The sequence below is a fragment of the Ambystoma mexicanum genome, chromosome 2q (genome assembly GCF_040938575.1).
Source record: "Ambystoma mexicanum isolate Mex_15411 chromosome 2q, UKY_AmexF1_1, whole genome shotgun sequence".
NCBI lineage: Eukaryota > Metazoa > Chordata > Amphibia > Caudata > Ambystomatidae > Ambystoma > Ambystoma mexicanum.
This window is the reverse complement of record NC_090924.1, coordinates 312433567-312456775: the sequence shown is the minus strand read 5'-3', so window position 1 is coordinate 312456775 and position 23209 is coordinate 312433567. Positions and strand designations below refer to the sequence as shown.

Sequence of the window (23209 nt, the reverse complement as noted above, 5' to 3'; positions counted from 1 at the left end):
AAGACATGTGTTTCAGCCTTGTTGGGTCTCCTTTGTGAGGTGAAGCTGTGCCTCTCAGAGCACAGTGAGCAAAGGTTCCACATCAGGATTACCCTTTTAACTTGGGGTGATACCCCAAACATTGCAAATTTACAAGAACATAGGAGCCCCTCCACAGAGAACGTACATAGACAAATAACTTTTTCTTTGGGATGGTTCTCACGCAAAAAAGTCTACAAACCTGTTGTAACTCACTGTACCTTTCAGAGAGAATATCAATTTCAGCTGAACTCAAGGTGTTTTTTTTGGCAATACTACACAACTGCAGAAAAACCAACACTGTCAATTGCCAGGGCTGTTTATCGTGGTTATTATCCTTTAACTGATGTTCTACCTTCAGGGCACAATATGCCCATAAGTATTTTCGATAATTAAGGAGATATCACATTCCCACTGCAGATTAGACAAAGTTAAATACTGGTTTTATTCTGTTGTCTCTAATCTTAAAATAAAGCTTTTGTTGATTTTCTCTTCCAAATAACGGTGACAGTCTCCAGTGTTCAACTATTTAGGAAAGCGACTGGTGTCAGAAAATGAAAGGGGAACATTTCTTCACAAATCACAGTGAGAAGCAAGCTCCTGTGACATACTTAAAAAGGTGGTTATATGCATGGGGCAGGATGCAAAGAGAGCTAACAAGAAAATAGGAAAATCAAGAGAGATTCCACTTAAGTTCACTTTTGCAATATGTAAATCATTGCCTTTGTGACCGTGGGTAAGAGGGAATAGAAAATAAAATGTTATAACCCCTTTTTATATGCAAGGAACCCGGACACTGTTTAATGAAGAACATTTATTTGTGAAAAACAGAATGATCAGATGGGTCAACAGTAAAGAGAGAATGGAAGTCAGATAGTGTCCAAATACTCTTTGGAAGAACCTTTTCAGTATTATGCTGTGAAAGAACGATTGCAGTCTGAATCAAACACAAACGCTGTACTATTTCTTCACTACATCTCCAACACTTTTAAAGAGTGGTACTTCGAGTTTTCTATTTTCTTGTTTGGTGTTATAAATCCTAATGGCTAGGTATTTTAAAAGTAGTTTTTAATGTTCGACTTTCTGTTTTTGTTACCATTTGTTTACTTCTAAATTAACATCTGCTTTGTGCACTTTTAATGCTAAGAGGAAGTCCTGTATTTCGGGGTCCACAGTAAACACTCGGCAACTGCTAAATTACAAAATAAGGTTTACTTTATCATAACAAGTGTTGTAACGTTAGAAAAACATAGCCCAACAACATGCACCATTACCAGCAGTCAATACAGGCATTATACAGACAATTTGAAAAGCAGACATGGGGGTTTCTTCTTTACCTGGAATGTGGTGAGGTGTGAAACCTTCTGTGTCAGGGCCCCGACTCTGCTGTCTCCCCCATATACTTTTAACCCAGATACCAGCTTTACAAGCTTCTCGTTCCCCCCAGCGTGGTCCCTGTAAAGACATAATGTAATATTTAGCAGGCCACAATAAAACAGTTTCATATTACATCCAAGTTAGACAGCCATATCACTCTACATTTTGATCATGTTTTTGGACATAAACTGAGGACCCAGTTTTCCGTCTGAGAATTCCAAGTATTCAATGGCACTCCAGAACATTAAAAGCAAAGTGCAGCTTGATTTGTTTGCCGAGACAATGCTACGCTCAACTCTAAAGAGTTGGAAAAGGGAGTCACCAGTTTCGGTTGGTTAGCCGCTGGCTAATTTGGGTTTTGTGGAGAACTTCTTCCATCCTCTCTTGAATGCTGCCAAAACAGAAGTTATTTTCAACAGACCCAAAGCCCCCGCGCCCCCATCACTTCAACTGGCCTACTTCCATTGGCCCAATTCCCACCTCTGTTAATGAAAGTCAGAAACAGGGGGCTTTCTTCCACCACAAAGTTATCCTCCAACAGAAACAGACAGATCAAAGAGGTATTCAAATCCAGTCACTACCACCTCAAAATGCTCAGATGCATCTGGTCTTACCTTAAAATGGAACACAAGATGGAAGTCAACAGAATGTTAGTGCTGGCCAGCTTAGACTATTCTAATAGTCTGTATTTCAGCCCACCCTCCAACCCCTTGTTCACACCTGACAACCAAATTCAGAATAAGGCTCCCCGCCTGGTGCTTGGGTTTGACTCTGAGACCACATTTGGTCTTATCTGCATCAGAAGATTCACCAAACAATATAACCCCGGGCAAGAACTTAGGTCCACAACATTGCCTTGGTAGAGAGAAAAAAACTTGGTCTGCAGTCGATCAGCTCAGGTGGCTCCACTCCATGGAACAACTTACCAAGAACATCAAATTGGAAGAAAGTCACTGTAACTTCAGAAACATGTACAATTCACCTTTTCAAAATGGCCTCCCCGGCAGTTTACAGGGTTTATTCTGTGGTGCTTGGTCCTGAAGAGCAGCAGAATAGGACCCCTACCTCGCACCCGTCCATCAGGTTTTGCTCCTTTGTCTCTGAAGCTACCTGCACTTATTTCCTCATTGGCTACCTTCAGTGGACAACTGGTGCACTTATTTGGTCCTGCACTGCCTATAATCAGAACACTTATGTTGCTTACCTTGGCTCTTCCCTTTACCTTTTCCCCCAGGTTGGAATGCTCCAAGAACTACAAATTACCTTTTTTATTTCACCCTTCCTTATCCTTATTCAGTCCAACTCCTCTTCCTTTTGGGCCACCACATGCATTATGGACATGCAGGCTGGTGCCATGCGTATTAACAATAAATAAAAGTACACTTGCCCTGCTACAACTGCAACAGATCTGGAGGTTGTTTGGCAATGCAGAGGTGACGGGGAGATGGAAGAAGAGCAACATATCTCGGTCTCCCCTGCCAACATCGAACTCCTCTTAGCCTCCCATGAATATTACCACTCCCTCTAATGAATCAATGCTGGTCCTGATTTTTCTCTTCCAAGACCAAAAGCCTGCAATACCATCAGCCAGATACTAAAGGAAAGTCTCAGTCACTGTACAGACACAATTGGGCGCTTGCACAAGCCCGGACATTCGGAAAGCAGATACATACTCTTTTGAGTGTTGTATATTAGGTGATAGAGTAAGTGCTGCCCATAAGTCAAAACTATTAACATAATAAGTGAAGATAGGACGACGGCGAGTAGGGGGGGCAGCCTGTGGGTGTCCAATTGTTTTTTTTACATTGGCATATGGTTTCAAAGTCAAACTTTTTTGCTGTGTTACAACAAACAAAAGTTAAGAGAATTAAACAGTGTATCAGCATTGGTGTCTTAAAAAGAATAATAGGAATATAAAAAGAAAACACCTTAGCACGGGTAAATAGCCCTGTGTCAGGTCTTCTTCATATTCCCCAATCGATAACACCTTGTCCCCAGTAGGTTGGTCTTGCAATCATAACTTATTTTTCTGTCTTCTCCTCAATTTTTATGAATACTTCTTTCAAAAAGGCTAGTAGAGCCAATGTTGGGGGAGGAGGCCCGATCTCCTTGGAGCGGAATGCTCCACCAGTCTTCAGCCAAAATAGTAGACGGCGAGAGGAAAAACCTTCCCATCCACTTGGATCTTATGTCTCTCAAATTAGGACAAATCAAAGTTAGATGGTACAATGACACCTGCCCGGTTTTACAGAGTCTGCAGTTGTAGTTTCGCAATGCTTTCACTTTTCTCACTTCTGTTACTTCCCTTGTTGGCATCAAATTAAAAACGGAAACGCATGAACTGACTCTGCATGTGACTAATTGGAAATTTCGATAAGTATCTAGGCAGAGTACCCATAGCTCTCAATTCCGTGATATGTTTCCCATATAGTTTCGGGTTGCTCCTGCTCTCCACTGGCTCGATCCATTCCAGGTCGAATAATTTCATTTTTACCTGTGCTGGGTTAGTCGGCAAGTTATCTTCAGATGCATTCAACCTTTTTAGGATCGCTATACAGGTTATTTACCAAGCTGCCAACACATGTTAGGTTTTATTTTGCAATGCGTTTTTAGAACTTTAAAGCCTCCTTCGTTGTTATCTAATTGGCATTTGCAATAAAACGACAATGCTTTCCACACCGTAAAGGTGTATAAAGAGGTGAGGCCAGCTTTTTCCTTATGGCCTGAATGGGCATACATTTTGATAAGGATAATACTCTTCTCCAGAATATGCCTTCCAGTTTTGGCCAGACGGTTGCCGACAAGGTAAATGAGGCCTCCGCACCGCAAGTCAAAATTGGTGCGACTTTCATTCAATAGAACTCAATTACAGGAGTCAGGGAGAATTTGCAGTGCCTCGCTTGAATAAGGCATGCTTGAGCTGCCAGATTCCTGGTCTTACTCTGGAGTGTTGCTTCTCTTTGAGCATCAGCTGCGCTATCATTTAAGCACATACCCGGATATGTGAGAGACGTTCCTTCCAGGATCGTCTTTCTTTTTAGGTACCATGATCTCTTATTACCCTTTTTATTCCATCGTTTGCTGCCTAATGTCAAGATTCTGGATTTTTGCACGTTAATTATCAGTCCACTGGACTCCACATAGTTAGCCAAAGCATCCAATTGCCTTCGCAGACCCACCTGCGTCTGCTCCAAAAGGATCAGGTCGTCCCTTCTATATAAGACGGCTCCCCGGCACTCCTGCTATGCGTGGAGGGAAGCTTCGTATACCTCTAAAGGCACTCTCAAATTCCGCTATAAATATATTAAACATTGCCGGAGCTAAGGTACACCCTTGCTTCAACCCATTAGAGGTATGGATGGGGTCAGACAGATTTCCGTTGTTATCCAATCTCAAACGCAAGGTTGTATCCGTGTAGAGCGTCTTCAAGGCATCTCAGAAGTCATGCGGGCAACCCCAGGCCTTTAATTTTGACCAAAGCTTTTGTCTGTCGATGATATCAAATGCCTGGGCTAGGTCAATTGAAGCAAGGTAGATTACTGAGTTGTTCTTCTTGGCTATGGATTTTAGAACGTTGATCAAAAATAGATTTAATGAAGTTCCGGTAACCTTCACGAACCCGGCCTGCCATTGGTCCTGATGGTCAGATTTCTTGCTCCAGATCGCAAGTGACCTTTGTAAAATGGCTCCGAAGATCTTACCAATTACGTCTAGTAAAGAGATCGGCCTGTAGTTGTTAGGATTAGACATATCGCCCTTCTTGAATATAGGAACTATGGCAGACCCAGTCCATAACTCTGGGATTCTCATTGTCCTCTTGATTGTTGCAAATAGATCGTACATCAGGCTGGCCCATTTCTCTGGCTCCCTTTTCAACATAAGGTTCATGATGCGGTCTGGTCCTGCCACCCTAGAGTTACTTGACCTCTGGATCAAGGTCATGATATCACATTTTTTGGTGAGGAAGGTCCAATCTTTTAAAGTGCAGTCCTCTTCCTTATTTATTTATTGCGACAGCGCTTTTCAAGAAAAGTAAACTGAAGTGCTCCACCCACACTTCAGCTGTTACTGTGTTTGCAACCAAGTATGCCTGAGGTGCACTTATGTTATTAAACACCCTCCACATTTCAGCTGTCTTTTTGGCAGCCACCATCTTTAATATTTTTTCTGCATCCTGCTGGTGCCTTACCCACTTGTGACCCTTTAACTAGTTTTTAAACTGTTGTCTTAATCGTCTTGAGTTTTCCTGCGATATCCTGTGTTTTCTTTTTGGCAGAGTCTGTTAAGCTTTTTGAGCTCCTTTTTCCTTTTGGCCACCTCCTGGTCGAACTAATGGCGGCTTAAAAATCTCTGACGATGACTGCTAATTCCAACTTCCTTGAAGGATTTGAAGATCTCAGACTGAAGACCGTCCACTCTTCTCTTGGTATACCACATCTTCGTTTTGTGTTCCGGTTGCCTTTTCTTTTTTAAAAACTTTTTTTAGGTTGCAGGTTAGCATGTTCCAACAGACACAAGGTTCACATAATTACAACAAATCATCATCATCAATGTACAGCTTTTCCACATCAACAGTTTTCCCCCTACATATTACATTTTCAGACTTTATCCTGTCTTTGGTTGTCCAAGTATGTCTTGAACAGGCTCCAAATGTCTTTTGGTCTATTTGTCTCGCCAATCGACCAGATGTATCCCTCCTCTAGTTAGTTTACAAATGTCATTTCCCTTAACCACTCTTGGGCAGTTGGTACCACTCTTGGGCAGTTGGTGCTCTCCTGGACTTCCACTTCAACATTATACATTTTTTCGCCAGTATACAGCCCATATTAAACAGCTTTTGTATCCTAATAGACATTTAACCTAGGTCTCTCAACAAGTACTTCAATGGTGTGAGTAGCAGGGGAATCCCAGTCATAGTGTGCAATGCCCCTGATATCTCGTGCCAAAATTGTATGACCTTTGGACATTTCTAGTACATATGTATTGAGCCTGCCCATTCGTACCCACACTTAATACATTCCTTCTTCGTGCCATAATAAACTTACGCTATTTTCGCTGGTGTATAGTGCAATTGGTTTAGTATTTTAAACTGTATCAACCTCAGTCGGACATTGAGGGATACCTCTTTGGTCAGCAGGCAGTATTTTTGCAACTTAGTTTCGTCGATAGGTATTTCTAAGTCTCTTTCCCATTTGAATTTCGCCTTATTTTGTTGCAGATGACCTGTCTGGATTGACGCATACAGCACAGAAACCAATCTTCTGGGCATCTCTTTTATTACCATTTCTGTTTGTGTGCAGCGCGCAGGTTCTTTTGGAAATGATGGCCATTTGCGACGCACTGCAGCCCGTACGTGGAAATATTACAACAATTTGACTGGGCTTTCCCTAATTTCTCCCTGGATTCTTCCTGAGTTACGAAGGACCCTCCCAGAAACAAGTCCCCCACTCTCATTATTCTCTCAGGGTCCCAGGCTTTTTGTATATCTAAATCATATGTCAGTGGTAGCCCAGGGCAATTCATAGCATTATTTTGCTATTGTATTGTAGATCTCCGTTCAATCTCTTATGTATCCTCCTCCATACGTTTACCGTTGTCTTCACTGGATCAAATGGACATGAATCTACATATTTCCCTTCAAGAATGACAGCTTTCAAATCTGTAGGGGCTTCCCCATAACGTTCCAGTGCTATGTGAGCTGGAGCTGTATTTTGTGAGTACCAATATCCCACATATTGTGCCTGTGCCACCGCATAATATAGCACAAAGTATGGGGCAGCCAGTCCCCCCCTTTCATAAGGTTCCGACAGCGCCTCCCAGCTTATTCTCGGGACTCCATTACCCAATTGTATTGCCATCACAGATCCAAGTCTGGTGAAAAATCTGCGGGCCTAGCCACATCGGAATCGTGCTGAAAGAATTGAGCACTTTGTCTTCGTATAGCGTCTGTTTGCAAGATACCTGAACCCCGAGGTATTTCATTCTAATTGGGGCCCATCTGAATCCTAGCAGGTTGGTGGGTGCAGTTGTGCTCTTGGTCAGAGGGAATAGTTCAGACTTTGTATTGTTTATTTTATATCCTGAATGCGTCGTGAATTCGGCCACTTCTGCCATAACTGGTTTGAGGTTTTCCTCTGGGTTGCGTAGGTATAGCAGTGTATCGTCTGCTATAGGGATATTATCTGGGGGGCGCCCTCTATATGAATTCCTCTGTGTGAATGCTGTGCGCGTATTCTGCTGGCAAGGGGTTCTATTCCGAGTGTAAATAATAAGGGCGAAAAGGGGCAGCCCTGTCTAGTACCGCCGCCCAATGCAAACGGCTGTGATAATGTCCCATTCGTGCAGACTCTAGCTGTTGGGTTTGTGTATAACAATCGCACATATCTGATGAAGTTATCCCCCATGTTACACTGTTTTAGTACCTCAAAACAGGAAAATCCAGGAAACTGAATCAAAGGCTTTCTCCGCATCCAGTGACACCGCTACCACCCTGGCCTCTGGATTGATCTGTGACATGATTCCAAATAATCGTCTAAGGTTCAATCCCGTGGATCGTGTGGGGATGAATCCCGATTGGTCTGGCTGGATCAGCTGTTGCATTTTCGGGAGGAGCCTATTCGCTAGTGTTTTCACGAGAATTTTGGTATCTGTGTTGATTAGGGATAGTGGACGGTACGACGCCATCTCACTTGGTGGACGCCCGGGGTTTGGGTAGTACTGTGATGACAGCTTCCCACATTGACGGTGGGGGATGACCTTTTTTGAGCGCCTCTTCCCATATTATAAGGAGTTTCAGAGCAAGGGTCCCCTTATACGATTTAAATATTTCAATGCTTAGTCCATCTCAGCTGGGGCCTTGCCCGAGGGTAAAGCATCTACAGATTCTTCTTTTTCTCTTAACTCCATCGGTCTTCCGATTTCCTCTCTCACATCTGCCGAGAAGCCCGCAGGGGATTTGCCAATAAATATTGTTCTGGTTTTTCATGTGTGCTTGTGCTCATATTGGGATAAAGCGTTGTATAGTAGTCTCAGAATTCCTCATTTATTGCCTCTACAGACGTTACCAGCTGACCTGCTATCCCCACAAGACCAGTGATGGTCTGTACCCCCCGTTCACCCCTGACCATGCCTGCTAACAGTTTCCCGGGTCGTTCTCCCTCCCCATACCTGCGGGCCAGACAGGGCTTAGCAATGTATCTTACTTCCTGGTCCGCTAGATTACATAATTTTGTCAGGTTCTCCTTGATTGCACCCAGGAGACTTCTATCTTTGGTATTGCCATATTGGTTTTCTAAGTGGCGTATATCCCTTTCAATATCGCCCAAATCTTGTCTTGGTTTTTTTAGAATACCGGTTGTTGTGGAGATCAGTGTGCCTCTTGGCCAAACTTTAAACGCCTCCCATACCGTGGCATATTGCGGTACCGAACCATATTCTGCTCAAAGCATTTCTTATTTGTTCTTAAACCGTGTCGGCCTGCACTGTATCTTTTAGCATAATCAATGGCATTCTCCACACAGGGCAAGGTCTCGGTATTTCCCTCATTAATAGTTTAATCTCTATTGGTGAATGATCCGACAGCGTGCACATGTGAATGATCACATGTGTAAATTAATCCATCGCTTTCGATTGAGGCAGCCTTGTCAGAGGCGGCCGTGTTAGGCGGTGCGGCCTGACGTAGCTTTGCCCCATTTAGGTTTCCTTTCTCTAATCTCCGAGGCGGGTGAGCAGAGCGCTCGGCAGCGACTCAACAAAGACAAGGAGGCAACGAGGACGGCAGCAACGTTTGCAGCGTTTCGGCAGCCTTCTACTTTTCCCTGCAGTTTCCAGTCTCTAGCTCCAGCCCCCCAGCCACCCAGTCCCGCAGTCCCTTGCCGTAATTCACCTCCTGACGGCGTTTAGTGGCTGGTGACTCATGATCTGGATTGGAGTGAGCCCTTTTGAGCACCTTCAGCTACGTGCTCAGTGCTCTACCCGGTTACGGGCTTTGTATGCATGTAAGCGGCTATACGCCAGTTCGCTCCCGGCATCTAATTTTGTCATGGTCTTTGCATATAGTGACGTATTGTAACTTTCTTCCAGCTTTATGCCAGTCACGAGGTAGCATTCTTTATCAGGCAGGACAAGGGCACAGCCCCGTCCATGGAAGCTGAAACTGCTTCTACCCCGGGGTTGGGACCACCTAGTACCTATTCTAACGCCATGAGCAGGGAGGAACTCCTCCCACACTCACCACGCAAACTCACCAATTACTCACCACCCTTTGCCACTCATAGGAGTGGCAACAGGTTATCGGAAGTCTTAGCACTAAGTGTCAAAAGGAGGCAGAAACTCCAGCAAGAACAACTTTCATTTTCCAAACTTGCTTATCAATAAGGATATTGAGAATGAATTTAAGACTGACTATAAACTTGTTTGCTCCCTCTCACCCACGCCTAAGCTTTCAAGTTAAAGGTAACCAACCCCCATGACGTTCAAGGAGTGAGAAACAGGATTTTTCCCAAGAATAAGGAATCTGATAACTCTGAAGGTGTTATGCTTGAGCTAAAACATGGCGCTGGTGCGCAGTGTATTCTGGGAGCACTCAGAGCCATAATGGATATTTACTTCATGCCGCAGTGAAAAGCTGTACTCATTTTGCTGAGAGCTAGATTTACTATGCTGAAGAAAACATGCTTTCCAAACCTGGTATGCAGTCAAGGACATTCTGCTGGGAAAGCTGGCTTTGTTATGTCTTGTTATGAGTTATGGGACTGTTTTCCGTGGCGCTTGTTTTTAGAGGAGGGAAGCACTTTGCTCCTTGAGGTTACGGTCGGTTGACCCAGCTGGCAACCAACGGCTGCCCATCAATGCGCAAGTGCGTTGCCAGAAGGTTCGAGAAATTACCACCCCTTTTTGAGGAGTGCATATATGCGGAACCCCTTAACGGTCAGACGGGGCCTCAGTCGGAGGGGGGACGCTTCCGTCCGGCATACCTGTGGGCTGTTGTGCTCTCGGCCTGGCTGTTATCGGGGCATTCCAGCCGCTTCTGGTGAGATGAGGGATTCAGTTACACCCACAGTGATGTATTTTCTTTTGAATTCTCTGTTTCTTCTGTGATTTATTTCTGTGTTATCACTTGTTGCTTCCAAGCTTTGAATAAATAGCTGTATAAGTGCTCATTATTTTCTAAGAGTGTGTGTGGTTGCAAGTCATTGCGTTTACCTGCGTTTAAAGTATTGGCACAGTAATTGCACTGGTGATTAATGACTGTCCGTGCACTCTGGGCGAGCAATACATTTTGGCGTCACAAACAGGATATTTGTGATGAATTGTTCCAAATATTAAAGAATCTGTTTGAACGCAGATAGGCTTTGCTTACATTGCAAGCGAAAGTAATTTGGGAGTGAGTGTTGAACTGTGTTAAGCTGTTTTTTTCTCCTTTGCTGGTGTGTGCGTGCCTGCGTGAGTGACTGCAGTGTGGAAAGAAAAAAAAATATAGATATAAAGAGGTTTTGTACAGTTTTGCAATGATGAATAGTTTGTTCAGGAAAAAGAGCGTTCCCGCTGGCAGTGAATGTTCTGATGTTATCATTCGAGGCTGGACTAAGAGCCCATATGATAAATTGGCCCAGGTGTGGGCATGCGGCGCGGGGCTAAGTGAAACATGGGATCAGGGATTGGGAGATGCTGATCCGTCTGATGTAATGTTGTGCTTACAACAAGTTTCAGTGGAACGGGGAAGGGAATGCGCTGTGCTGGGTAGGCGGGGTTGGGTCCTCCTGCATGCCTATAGGAAAATACATCAAAGGAATTTGGAAATGAAAAATGAGATTTTGCGATTGGAAAGAGAGCTGGCTGCAGAAAGGCAGACTGCGTTAATGCAGCAGATTCAAATTAAACTTTTTAAAGATAAGGCTGACACATACCAGGCTGTGGCCGAGAGGGCAGCAGTCAGAGTAGCCCGGTATAAGTATAGGAAAAGACGGGGAGGGGTCAACAAAAGAAAGGTGGCAGCTGTGATCACTACCGCCGGTGTGGACTGGGATCCGGATAATTGGGATGGTGACATTTTTGACTCAACCAGTCCAGAGAGTAGTTCAGCAAATGAGTCAGACCCCAAAATGGAAATTAAGCAGAAGATAGTGGTTGCTAAGCCAGTTAGAAGATGGCGAGCCGGGCCCCACCCGCAGGATCCTGCAGGCAGGGTTGTGGATTTAACCACACTGGAGGATTACACCCAGCAGGAGGTTGGGGAAATTATTACCCGTTTGAGGCAAAAATCAGGGGAACCTTTATTGACATGGATGGTGAGGTTGCTAGATGGGGGCGCTGCGGGGTTGTTGGTAGATTCCACAGACTCACCGCGTTTTCTACCCTTGTCAACTGACAGCAATGTACAGGAGGTCTTAAGGGCAAGGCCGCCCCCTGATGAGAATTGTCACGATTCACAGGTGTCTTTGTTGCACCTAGCAGCCCAAGCATGTAACCGTAAATACCCCATTACCACAGATTGGCCTAGTGAGGAAACAAAGTGGTATACTTTGAAAGAGGCAATTCAAAAGGTCAGAGAGCATGCTATGAAAGAGGCAATTCACATAGATGCTCCAGGACACATGGGGGCCGTGCCGCTCTCAGTTTCTACTAGAAACATGGTGATCAGAACTGCACCACCCGCATACAAAAGTGCAATTATGACTTTGCTCGTAGGTATGACGGGCAAACCCACTGATGAGGTAGTGGTTGCCATTGGGCAACTGGCAGATTTAGGGGAGTGGGACAAGAGTGATGACAAGCCACGGGAGAGAGAGGGGCGTAGTGAGAGAAGAACTGAAGGCAGGTGGCAAGATAGTAGAGACTCCCGAGTGTCCAGAAAGGACATGTTTATGGCTTTGCTAAAAGATGGTGTGCCACGAGAAGAAATTGATGGCATTGAAACTAGGGTAATGCATGAATTATACAAAGAGAGGGCTTGCAGCCAAAGAGCGCTATGAACAGGTTAAGAAACAGGTAGTAACCAAGCCACAGGGAGACACCTCACCTTCTGCTCCTCCTGAGGAAGAACAAGAAGAAGGGCCTATGGGGACACCTTCCCCGTACCAGCCAACATACGCTGATTAGAGGAAGGTGGTGAGTGCAATGCTAGAGGCGAGATCAAAGTCATCCTGATGAATAGTGGGGACCAATTGTTACCGATCCACAAGGGCGATCGGGTGGCCCAACTGATTATTATCCTCGTTAAGTTGTCCATGATTAAGAAGGGGGAGCCTCCTACAGTGTTAACTACCCGTGGGGATCGTGGTTTTGGCTCTTCAGACAGTATGGTACCGGGTGCGAAGGTGTGGGTGGAAAGGCCAAGTGGCCCACCAGTGCTCGCAGATGTCATTGCATCAGGCAAAGACCAAGTAGTTTTAGTAATGGAGCCTGGTAGAAAGAAATGGCAATATGTGCCCGCAGACAAATGTTACCTGAGAGAGTGATGTACAACACTGATATCTATTTTCTGGGTTTGCCTTGTAGATCCTGTGTCTGGCTGGTGTAATTGTGGGACTAAATGGACTCCGTTCGGGAGAGTTAAACGGCATGCTGCTACCAATGAAAAATGTCATATCTGTGCCAGCGATCAAGGGGAAACTGATGATGAGTAATGATGTCCAAAAGCAGCCTTATGCCGATGCCGAAAAGCCAGCCAGACCGAAGGAAGACATGGATTTGTGAAATGCGGCAAACACGTCAGGCGCAAGTGAAAACAACATTGATGCCAGTCATGCGAGAGGCATCTTCAGGACGGCAAAAACATTCTCCCATAATCACCCAAACGGAGAATATGTGGATATACCTGGCACAACAGGTGATCAACATTACGCACTTTTGCCTTACTGACGTGCCCAATGCTGAAGCCTTACTGACTACATGCTTAGTAGCAGTGAAAACGCCAGTTCCGGTTCTAAAGCCTATTTTCGGCGTCACGCACAATGATTCTTTGGTTCAAGATTCCGATATCAGGCAATCCTTTTCCGTCTATGAGTACAGCAGGTTTTGCCAGGAAACAGATCGCAAATGGAGAAATTTGACACGTATTATAACCTATAATATAAATCAAGGCGATGTGTGTTACCTTATGACATGCAATGCAAAAATGCCAACAGCTTAATTTAACCAAACAGCAAAATCAAACTGTGTTCGAGCAACAATTTTGTTCGCGAGCTCCACGCACATGTACCAGTGTGAATAACACTATGTCTTGTAATCATAGAGTGATAGCTGCCAGTCATTTGAATAATGTGAAACTTCCAACAGGATGGCTCTTTTCATGTGGCAACATCACATACACTTATATTCCAGCTAACATTTCCGGAGGTCCATGTGCCTTAACTCGATTAGGACTAATGTTGTTCCCTTTACACCCAGCGATATCTCGAGGCAAAAGGTCAACTTTTGAGTCTGTGGGTCTATCCCCCGATTGTGATTCACATGTGCATTTGCTATCAGAAGCTGAGATTCTAGCATTAACCCTTTCATTAGTGGGAGTTTGGGGTTAAGCTGCTGGGGGTTACACATCTTTGATCAAATTAGCATGTTTAGTAGTCAAAGGACTCAATCATTAGAAGAGTTACTCCTTGATAGCAAAGTTATTAGAAAAGCAACTTTGCAAAACAGGGCTGCTGTTGATTATCTATTGCTAAAGCATAATTTAGGTTGTAACGCAGTTGAAGGTATGTGTTGTTTCAATCCAAGTGACCATTCACGATCCATTGAAAGTCATATTCGAGGTTTGAGGGATCTCATTTCTCAAGTGTCCCAAGATCATACTGGGAATTGGTGGGATTGGTTATTTTCATGGATTCTTGATAATGGGGGTACACTGCGTTACGCTTTTGCTTGTATTTGCATTATATTAGCTATCATAATAGCTTGTTGTTGTTGTATTCAATGCATTCCCAACTTAGTTTTAATATTTTGTCGGTTTCAGAGACCGGCTCCTCTGCCACTGGGCTATGGAAGATAAATATCCAGGGGTGGAATTGTTATGCTTGAGCTAAAACATGGCGCTGATGCGCAGTGTATTCTGGGAGCACTCAGAACCATAATGGATATTTACTTCATGCCGCAGTGAAAAGCTGTACTCATTTTTCTGAGACCTAGATTACTATGCTGAAGAAAACATGCTTTCCAAACCTGGTATGCAGTCAAGGACGTTCTGCTGGGAAAGCTGGCTTTGTTATGTTTTGTTATGAGTTATGGGACTGTTTTCCGTGGCGCTTGTTTTTATAGGAGGGAAACACTTAGCTCCTTGTGGTTACTGTCGGTTGACCCAGCTGGCAACCAACGGCTGCCCATCAATGCGCAAGTGCGTTGCCAGAAGGTTCGAGAAATTACCACCCCTTTTTGAGGAGTGCATATATGCGGAACCCCTTAACGGTCAGACAGGACCTCAGTCGGAGGGGGGACGCTTCCGTCCGGCATACCTGTGGGCTGTTGTGCTCTCGGCCTGGCTGTTATCGGGGTCTTCCAGCCGCTTCTGGCGAGATGAGGGATTCAGTTACGCCCACGGTGATGTATTTTCTTTTGAATCCTGTTTCTTCTGTGATTTATTTCTGTGTTATCACTTGTTGCTTCCAAGCTTTGAATAAATAGCCGTATAAGTGCTCATTATTTTCTAAGTGTGTGTGGTTGCAAGTCATTGCGTCTACCTGCATTTAAAGTATTGGCTCCGTAATTGCACTGGTGATTAATGACTGTCCGTGCACTCTGGGCGAGCAATGCAGAAGGTCACATCCCGTTGGGTGTCCAGCTTGGGTTAACTCAACAAATACCAAAAGGGGAGCATATAGGGGAAAAGTCAGCAATAAGTACTGATATGGGGTTGGCCGACCACAAGATATCGGTGACTTTTCAAGGAACAGATGCTGCGTGACCTTGCGGCTTGTTCTAACATTGAAGATTTTCAGAGATGAGAGTGTCTGTATGTCCAAACACGCTCACCCCACCATTGCTACACCCACAGAAGCTTAATGAAATAGAACCTAAAGGAATAGAAAAATCCTCTCAAACTTCCCCATTCCAGTATGCTGTGCACCAGGGGTGCCAAACAGACTGTACACAGTCCCCCCTCGCAGGTGAAGGCTGGTATGCTTGCTCCCTGTCTGGTGGGTGATCAACCACAGGAGGCCAGCCACTTGTTTGATCCTAAACCCTGTCAAATTCCTGATAAACTAAACACAGTGGCAAACGCCAAACGTAAGCAGGTGACCTCTCGGAGCTGGCACATGAGGAAGTCACAAATGCCCAAGATCGATAACATGTGTACTAAAACCTTTGTCATGGAACAAAGGAACTTTGTGATCACCAACATTAAGAAGGTGGATGGAAAAGAGTCTAGAGAAGCATTGTGAAACAAGGTGCTCGCATTGCTAAGACAAAGAACAGGGCCTGGAGTTGTCAGAATGTCAGACCTGAAGATCTTATGCAGGATAAATCTGAGTGATTGGTGCTCGCAACAAACAAGTGACTGTGTCCTAGTGGGTTGTGGGCTCAGCAGATCCTCGAACTGTAAACTGATACTCTTAAGTTTATCTTTTGAACTAGTACACCTCTATTTTATGGTCAACTGACCCCCCCACCCCCATGTCACCGCCACATTTTTGCGGTGCAGACTCTCACTGCATTTCTGGCGATTGTGCTGTCACTTAGATATTGTATCAGGCTTTTCTTTTTATGTTTCATGTTTTATATTGTTTTGTGTTGTTGGTCTGAATGTGCCATCATGCCTCCGGGTCCATTGTGCGCGGTACAAATGTAATAAAGTTAAAGTGCGTGGATCTTGCTGCCCTGTATTATAGGTGCCCATTCCCCAGATATGAATATCAGATAAATGCGTGATATGGCATTGTGTACAGTGGAATAGTATGTGTATTCAGTGACACCAGGGTGTCCGTTTCTCCATACATCACTCACCCCCAATTGTCCCATAATTTATCTCACCATTTGTGCTGCGCTGGACAGTTTCCGTTGAGCCGAGCTCGTTCTGTCTCTTGTCACATCCAGCACTGTATTAAAGTCCCCGCCTTATATGATATGGAACTCGCCCTCCTTTGCCACTGTTTCTGCTATTCCATTGTAGAAACCCGGGTCATCTATATTGGGACCATATGTATTCACCAGAATAATCTTTTTCCTGGCCAGCTCCCCTGTTATTATTATGTATCGCCCTTCGGGGTCTGTTTGTGTCTTATGGGAAAGAAAGGGCAATGTTTGATGTACTAGTATCATCAACCCTCTAGCCTGGGAAGAGTAGGATGTGTAGAATCTCTGCCCACCCCATTTAGAGGCAAAGGTATTGTTTTTTTTTTATTTTAAACTTCAATTTTTATTCAGGTTTACAAAACAATGTTTAAACATTCCCCAAACCCCCTCCTCCCCCATACCGCACCACCCCAACTCGTACCCACCCGTCCGACCCCATGTCCAAACCAAGTCTGTTGTTCCGGGAGACTTTTATCGTACTCTCCCTCTCTTCGGGTGTGATGCAGCTAGTGCCCATGCCTCCGACAGGCCTGAAGCCGCCTTACCCCGGGTACCGGGCCTCCCTGTCTTTTTTGCACAGCTCTCAGTCTGGTTTGCCCCGTTGGGACCAAGCTCCCCGCCCAGGGTTCAATGGACCTCCCATCCCCAGGTTTGTTGTACTCCGTACCAGTTAGTGAGGAATGAGCCTATGTCATTGTTCACCATGGCAGTCAGTTTGTCCATCACAAACATGTTTTTTACTTTTTTCATCCAATCTTCCTTAGAAGGGGGCTCCAGGCTTTTCCATTTTTGTGCGAGGGCTACTCTACCCGCCCGCAACATTGTCTCCCACATCCTTGGGTATCAGTGTACTTCCGTTTCCTCCGGGGGGAGGCCCAGTAGCATCGTCAGGGGATTTAGAGGTAAGTGTTCCTCTATCACTTCCGCCATCCAGTCCCTCACTGACCCCCAGTACACTTGAGCCTTTGGACAGTGCCACCACATATGGCTCCTGGAGCCTGCTTGACCACATCCCCTCGGGCACAACGGGGATACCGCTGGGAACATCTTAGATAATTTCACTGGGTCCCTATGCCACCCCTGCAGTACCTTAAAGTTGTGTTCCATATCGGCGGTAAATAGATTCCCATGAAAGGCAATTTTGAATATTCTGGACCATGAGTCCTCTGAAATCTCCTCTCCCGCCAGGTCATTCCAGAACTTGCGAAAGTTTCTCCTTCCCTGGAGGTCGTACGTATTGAGGATTTTATACATCGAAGATACCACCCCCTTCCTCGAGGTCGCCGTATCTATGAACTTCTCAAAGGGGGCTAGCTGTCTACACGGATTGGGGCCCCTTGACTGATCACATAGAATGCCCTTTAGGTGGAGGTACTCAAAGATGGTTAGGGATCCCTGGCCGAGCGCGTCCCTTAGTTCCTCATAAGGCAGGAATTCGCCCTCCCTGAACATCTGCCCTGCCCACTCCAATCCCTTGTCCGACCAGGTTTGGGATGACCTAAACCCCTTATTACCCAGGTTGAGGGGGTGGCCCCAGAGGGAGGTCATCGGGGACGGCCATGTAGTGAGGAACGCTGTCTGAGGCCCTGCCTTCAAAATGTCCCAGAGAACCCTCAAGGTCAGGTGGGTTTTCAAATGACTCGGGATTGTTCTTCGTGGAGCCCACACAAGGTCGTGGACCTTCAGGGGGCGAGTGTCCATATCCTCCAGGTATGACCAGTACATCCCCATTCCTTCCTTCATGTGTTCCAATAGTACTCGGAGCTGGGCGGCGCAGAAGTACAAATGGAAATCCGGCAACCCAAACCCTCCTTCCTCCCTTGGCAACGTCAGTGTGGTCTTCCTGGTTCTCGGGGTTTTCCCCTGCCATATAAAGTCCTGGATAGCATTCCGGAGAGCCCTAAAAGCCTGCTCTGGAACATTGGTCGGAAGGGCTGTAAAAGGGTATAGGAGCCGTGGCAGTACGTTCATTTTAACTGCCGTCATCCTGCCATACCAGGAGAGGATCATCCCGCCCCACCTCCTCAGATCTGATGTGATCCCTATTATTATGGGGTCGTAGTTCGCAGTGGCCAGTTTAGTTAGGTCCCGAGTGAGGAGAACCCCCAGATTGCGTATTTCAGCCTTCCCCATTTCGATCCCGTGAAGCCTGTCTAAGTGGTCTAGCACCGGGTCCCGGAGTCTCATAGGGAGCAGGACCGATTTCGAGGCGTTGACTTTCAGGCCCGAAAAGCATCCAAACTCGGTCACCAGGTTCAACAAAGGGGGGAGTGAGGAGCTAGGGTCTACGAGGTAGACCAGAATGTCATCTGCAAATAGGGAGAGTTTAAATTCCACCTCCCCCTGCTGATCCCCTTAATTCCTGGATGTGATCTGATCGCTATGGCCAGGGCTTCTATCGTGAGGACGTATATCAGGGGGGAAAGGGGACACCCCTGTCTTGTCCCTCGAGAGAGGGGGAAGGCATCGGTCAACTCCCCATTCACTTGGACCCTTGCCGTGGGATCTCTGTAAAGTGCCGTTACCCAGCTCATGATGTGGGTCCCGAAACCCATCTTCCTCAGGAGGAGATCCATGTACCGCCATTTGACCCTGTCGAACGCCTTCTCCGAATCTAAGGAGAGGACACTTGCGTTGAGCTCCGACCGTTGCGCGAAATGGAATAGGTCTATGGTCTTACGTATGTTGTCCGAACCCTGCCTTCCCCTGATGAAGCCCACCTGATCCCCATGGACTAACTTTGGCAATATACCCTCTATCCGCCTCCCCACCACCTTGGCCAGAATCTTAACTTCAATGTTTAGCAGTGATATGGGGCGGTAAGATGCACACTCTGCAAGGTCCCTCCCCTCCTTGGGTAACACCGCCATGATAGCCCCCATCATGGAATCGGGGAGAGGTTCCCCCTCTAGCACGGAGTTGATGACTCTCACTAGGTAGGGGATTAAAGAGGATCGGAATCTTTTGTAAAAATAAACGGAAAACCCGTCATCCCCGGGGGTGGTTCCCACTTTCATCCCGCTTATCGCCTTGTCTACCTCTTCCTCGGTCACTGGCCCTTCCAGACCCCGGACATCTCCCTGGACAAAGTAGGGAGTTGGACTGAGTTCAAGAAATCTTCTATCGGAGCAGATCCCCCATCATATTCGGATGAGTACAGGGTCTCATAATATCGGCGAAAGGCTTCTCCAATGTGGGAAGACTCGCAACCCAGAGTTCCCTGAGCGTCCCTCACTTCCTTCACCATTTTGCTCCTCTGGACCTCCCTCAGCTTCCAGGCCAGGATCGAGTCCGCTTTGTCCCCTTTCTCATAGTACTTTTGCTTGACCATCTGAAGATTTCTCTCCGTTTTGTGGAGGAGTAAGTCCTTCAGCTGGAGCCTGTAATCCTCCAGGGCGGCCATACGGTCACGTTCCGGCTCTCGGTCCGGGGAGCCCCCCGGCTGGAGTCGGACAATTTTTTCCCAGAGGGTCTTCTCCTGAGCCTCTCTCACCCTCTTTGCCGATGCACCCTTTTGGATAAGAACACCCTGTAGAGTCGCCTTAAAGGCATCCCAGAGCGTGTGTGTGCCCACTTCGCCATTGTCGTTTAGTTCAAAAAATTCTGTTATGGTGTCTGCGATCTCTTGGGCGTGGACCTCGTCCTTTAGTAGGGCATCGTTGCATTTCCAACGGCCTCTGCGTTCTTTCCGCCATCCCCCCGATATTGTAACCCCCACCATATCATGGTCCGACCAGGGTACGGGATCGACCCTGTAGCCTGCCACATACGGGCGAAGGGTCACGTCCACCAAAATATAGTCTATCCTTGAAAACGAGGCGTGGATGGCCGAGTAGTATGAAAAAGAGGGGATTCCTGTTCTGGGGGTCGGAATTAAGTCTACCAGGCCCAGCTCTTCGTTCACCCTCCGGAAGGTGCGTGCTGTGGACTCATCCGCGGGTCTGGGGGCCCACCTGCTTCCTATCCAAAGATGGATCCAGCACCATATTGAAATCTTCCCCCTACTACCAACATGCCCCGTACAAATAGCTTGAGTTTCTCCTTTACTCCCTCCCAGAATTGGGCCTGGCCATCATTCGGACCGCACACCACAGCCAGGGTCAGGGGGGATCCTTGTAAGGTGCCCCTCACCAATAGAAAACGGCCCTCAGGGTCCTGTAGGGTGGCTTCGCTAGTGAAGCGGACATTCCTGGCAACCAGAATGGCCACCCCTCTTTTCTTCCCCTTGTGGGATGCATGGAAAACCGCCCCTATGCCCCCCCTCTCATTTTGGGTTCCTTCCCCCTCGCCCAGTGTGTTTCTTGCAAAAACAACAGGTACAGCTTAGCCCTCCTGAATTGGACCTCTTGGTCGGGGTGTTCAAGCCCCGCACATTCAGGGTGCCCACTCCCAGGGCCGGTTGGCAGTCAGCCATAATCTAAGTCGCCAGATCTGTTGGGCACCTGCCTAGCATCACTATTCCCTTTTTGCTCCCTTAGTCTCATTGTTAGGACATTATTTGGACCTTTACCCAACTCGTCCCTGAACCTCTTCCCCAACCGGAAACCCCCAACTAACTTTGTCACCCTCTCCCCCCTCCCCGGCGTCCAGCCAATTAGTTCCGCCATACCTGGCATTAGGCCGGACCACCAGGCTGCCCTTCCCGACCGGGCACTCACATCCAAGCTCTTTGTTATGAGCCCCCCCCCTCTGTTTCTTCCCCACTGTCGCCCTCATCTTACTTGCTGTCCTGGGGGAATCTGTGTTCATCCGGACCATCATTACGTCGGGTCCCGTCCCTCAAGCGGACGGGTCGCCCCGATCCTAGTCCTCTGAGTCATTACGCACCCCCTCCCTCCCGGACGGTGGGGTGTTTAGCTTCCTGTATTTTCTCAAGCCGGTTTTCCTCCTCCTGGACCCAGGACGGTCCGAGGTCCCCTCCCCGATCGCTGCCGGGCCCACCGGGCCTCTTCTGGGGTAGACTCCGTCACGTAATCCTGAATGGCCCCCTTTATATCCTCTTCTGTGATTAACGAGGTCCGTTGGCCCATGTATTCAAAAGTCAGGGAGAATGGGTACCCCCATCTGTTGCGCACCCCTTTGTCCTTCAACAGTTGCGTGAGGGGGCGGCACATTCTCCGCTTCGCCAAGGTGTAGGCGGAAAGGTCTTGAAATATTGAGATCTCTGCGTTGTTGTAGGAAATAAACCCCGCTTTTCTTACCTCCTCCAGGACCTTTGCCTTGTCCGTATAATAGTGAAATCGCGCAAGGATCGAGCAGGGGGCCCCCTGCCCTACCGCCTGCTCTGTGCACACGATCAAATGTCAGCTCCGTGGTCATCTCTTCAGCAAATAGGAAAGTGATTATGTCTCGCACCACACGGGTTAAGTCTCTCTCCGTTTCCCCCTTCACTTCGGGAACCCCAAAAAATCTGAGATTGTTCCTCCTTTCCCTATTTTCGTAATCTTCCATTTGCCTGGCCCTCTCCTCGTCTCTCTTTTCCAGGGCCGCCAGCCGCATCTCCATTTGCACCTCCTGCGTAACTGAGGACGACTGATAGGTCTCCACTTGCAAGAGCCTGTCCTCCACCTTGTCCACCCTGTTGTCCATTTTTTCCAGTTTCTGCGCAATGTCTGATCGCATATCCCGGATCTCCTGGAGTATGGATGCGAATCCTCTCTCCATAGCTGCTGCGGAGTGTGTCGGGGCTTCCGAATGGGCCATTCTCCCGTGGTCTGTGGGGTTCTCGTTTTTGTCACCAGCCCCCTCGTAGCAAAAGGTTTGCAGGGTCTCCCGCCAGTTCATACGGGCATTTCCCGTTCCTGCTTCGCTGTCACCCACCGGCTCAGGGACGAGGGGATTGCCCCCCGGGGCCTAGTGGATGGGTTCACGCGGCGGGAGGAGACCTTTAGGCGGGCACACGCCCCACCAGAACCGTGTGGGGGCCTCACACCCGGGTCCTGTAAAGTCCTGGGGGACTGCAGGCGGGCACACGCCCTGCGGCCTAACGCAGGGGCCTCCACCTACCAGAAGTGAGCGCCAGATAATTTCTCGGGTGGAGGGGTCGTGGGGTGGAAGCCCTCCGGGTCCTCAACCTCTATCGCCGTTGTCTGTCTCTTCCTCGGGCACGGGCACGTGAATCCCCCGCCTTGCCAGGCAACGCCCACGCTGCTGGTCTGCGGTCGAGGGATCACCCCTCCAGGCCCTCCCTTCGCTCCGTCGCTTTGGGCCGTGAGGTCTGTTCTCCGGCTTCCCGATGCCCCCAGAGTCCGCTCTTTCGCTCAAAAGGGGCGCGGGGGGATCCAGCAGCCGATCCAGCACTGTGTTGCCGCCAGGGAGGTCAGGGGGGGGGCTCAATCCCTTTCAACGGCCCGAGTACGGCGGGAGAGCAACGCTCAGGCTGCCATCACCTGCGCGCCCCCTGGTGGCCTCGCAAAGGTGTTGTTTAATGCTCACGTGATACGAGTCTCCTGTAGCATTAATATCTTAGGGGAGTGTCGATCTATATATGCTATGACCTTTCTGGCTTTAGAGGGGTTATTAATGCCTCTTACGTTCCATGATATCAAACCTATTAATTCACTCATTTGTTGTATCAATTGACATTAGTGTGTTTTTCATATATAGAGTATACGCTTTCTGTCCATGATCCCGTGCCATTCACGCATCCCGCCAACCTGCATTTTTACCTTTAAAACATTTCACAACTCTCAGCTCAACCCTCTTAACAGTTTCCCTTATTTGCATCCCGCACCATCTCCCCCAACTTGATGGTGCACCCTTTGCAACACAATAGAGTATTCAAGGGGAATTCTGTGAGCTGACTGCG

General features: G+C 47.3%; 1 protein-coding gene across 6 annotated transcripts in view; it reads right to left on the bottom strand.

Annotated features, from left to right (window-relative positions):
- HAGH (hydroxyacylglutathione hydrolase) overlaps positions 1–23209 on the bottom strand; it is a 933635-nt gene that overhangs the window by 448355 nt on the left and 462071 nt on the right. For all 6 annotated transcript variants that reach the window (XM_069647285.1, XM_069647283.1, XM_069647282.1 and 3 more), the window contains exon 4: positions 1356–1473. In XM_069647285.1, the coding sequence (XP_069503386.1) occupies positions 1356–1473 (118 nt within the window). The remainder of the gene's footprint in view (positions 1–1355; positions 1474–23209) is intronic.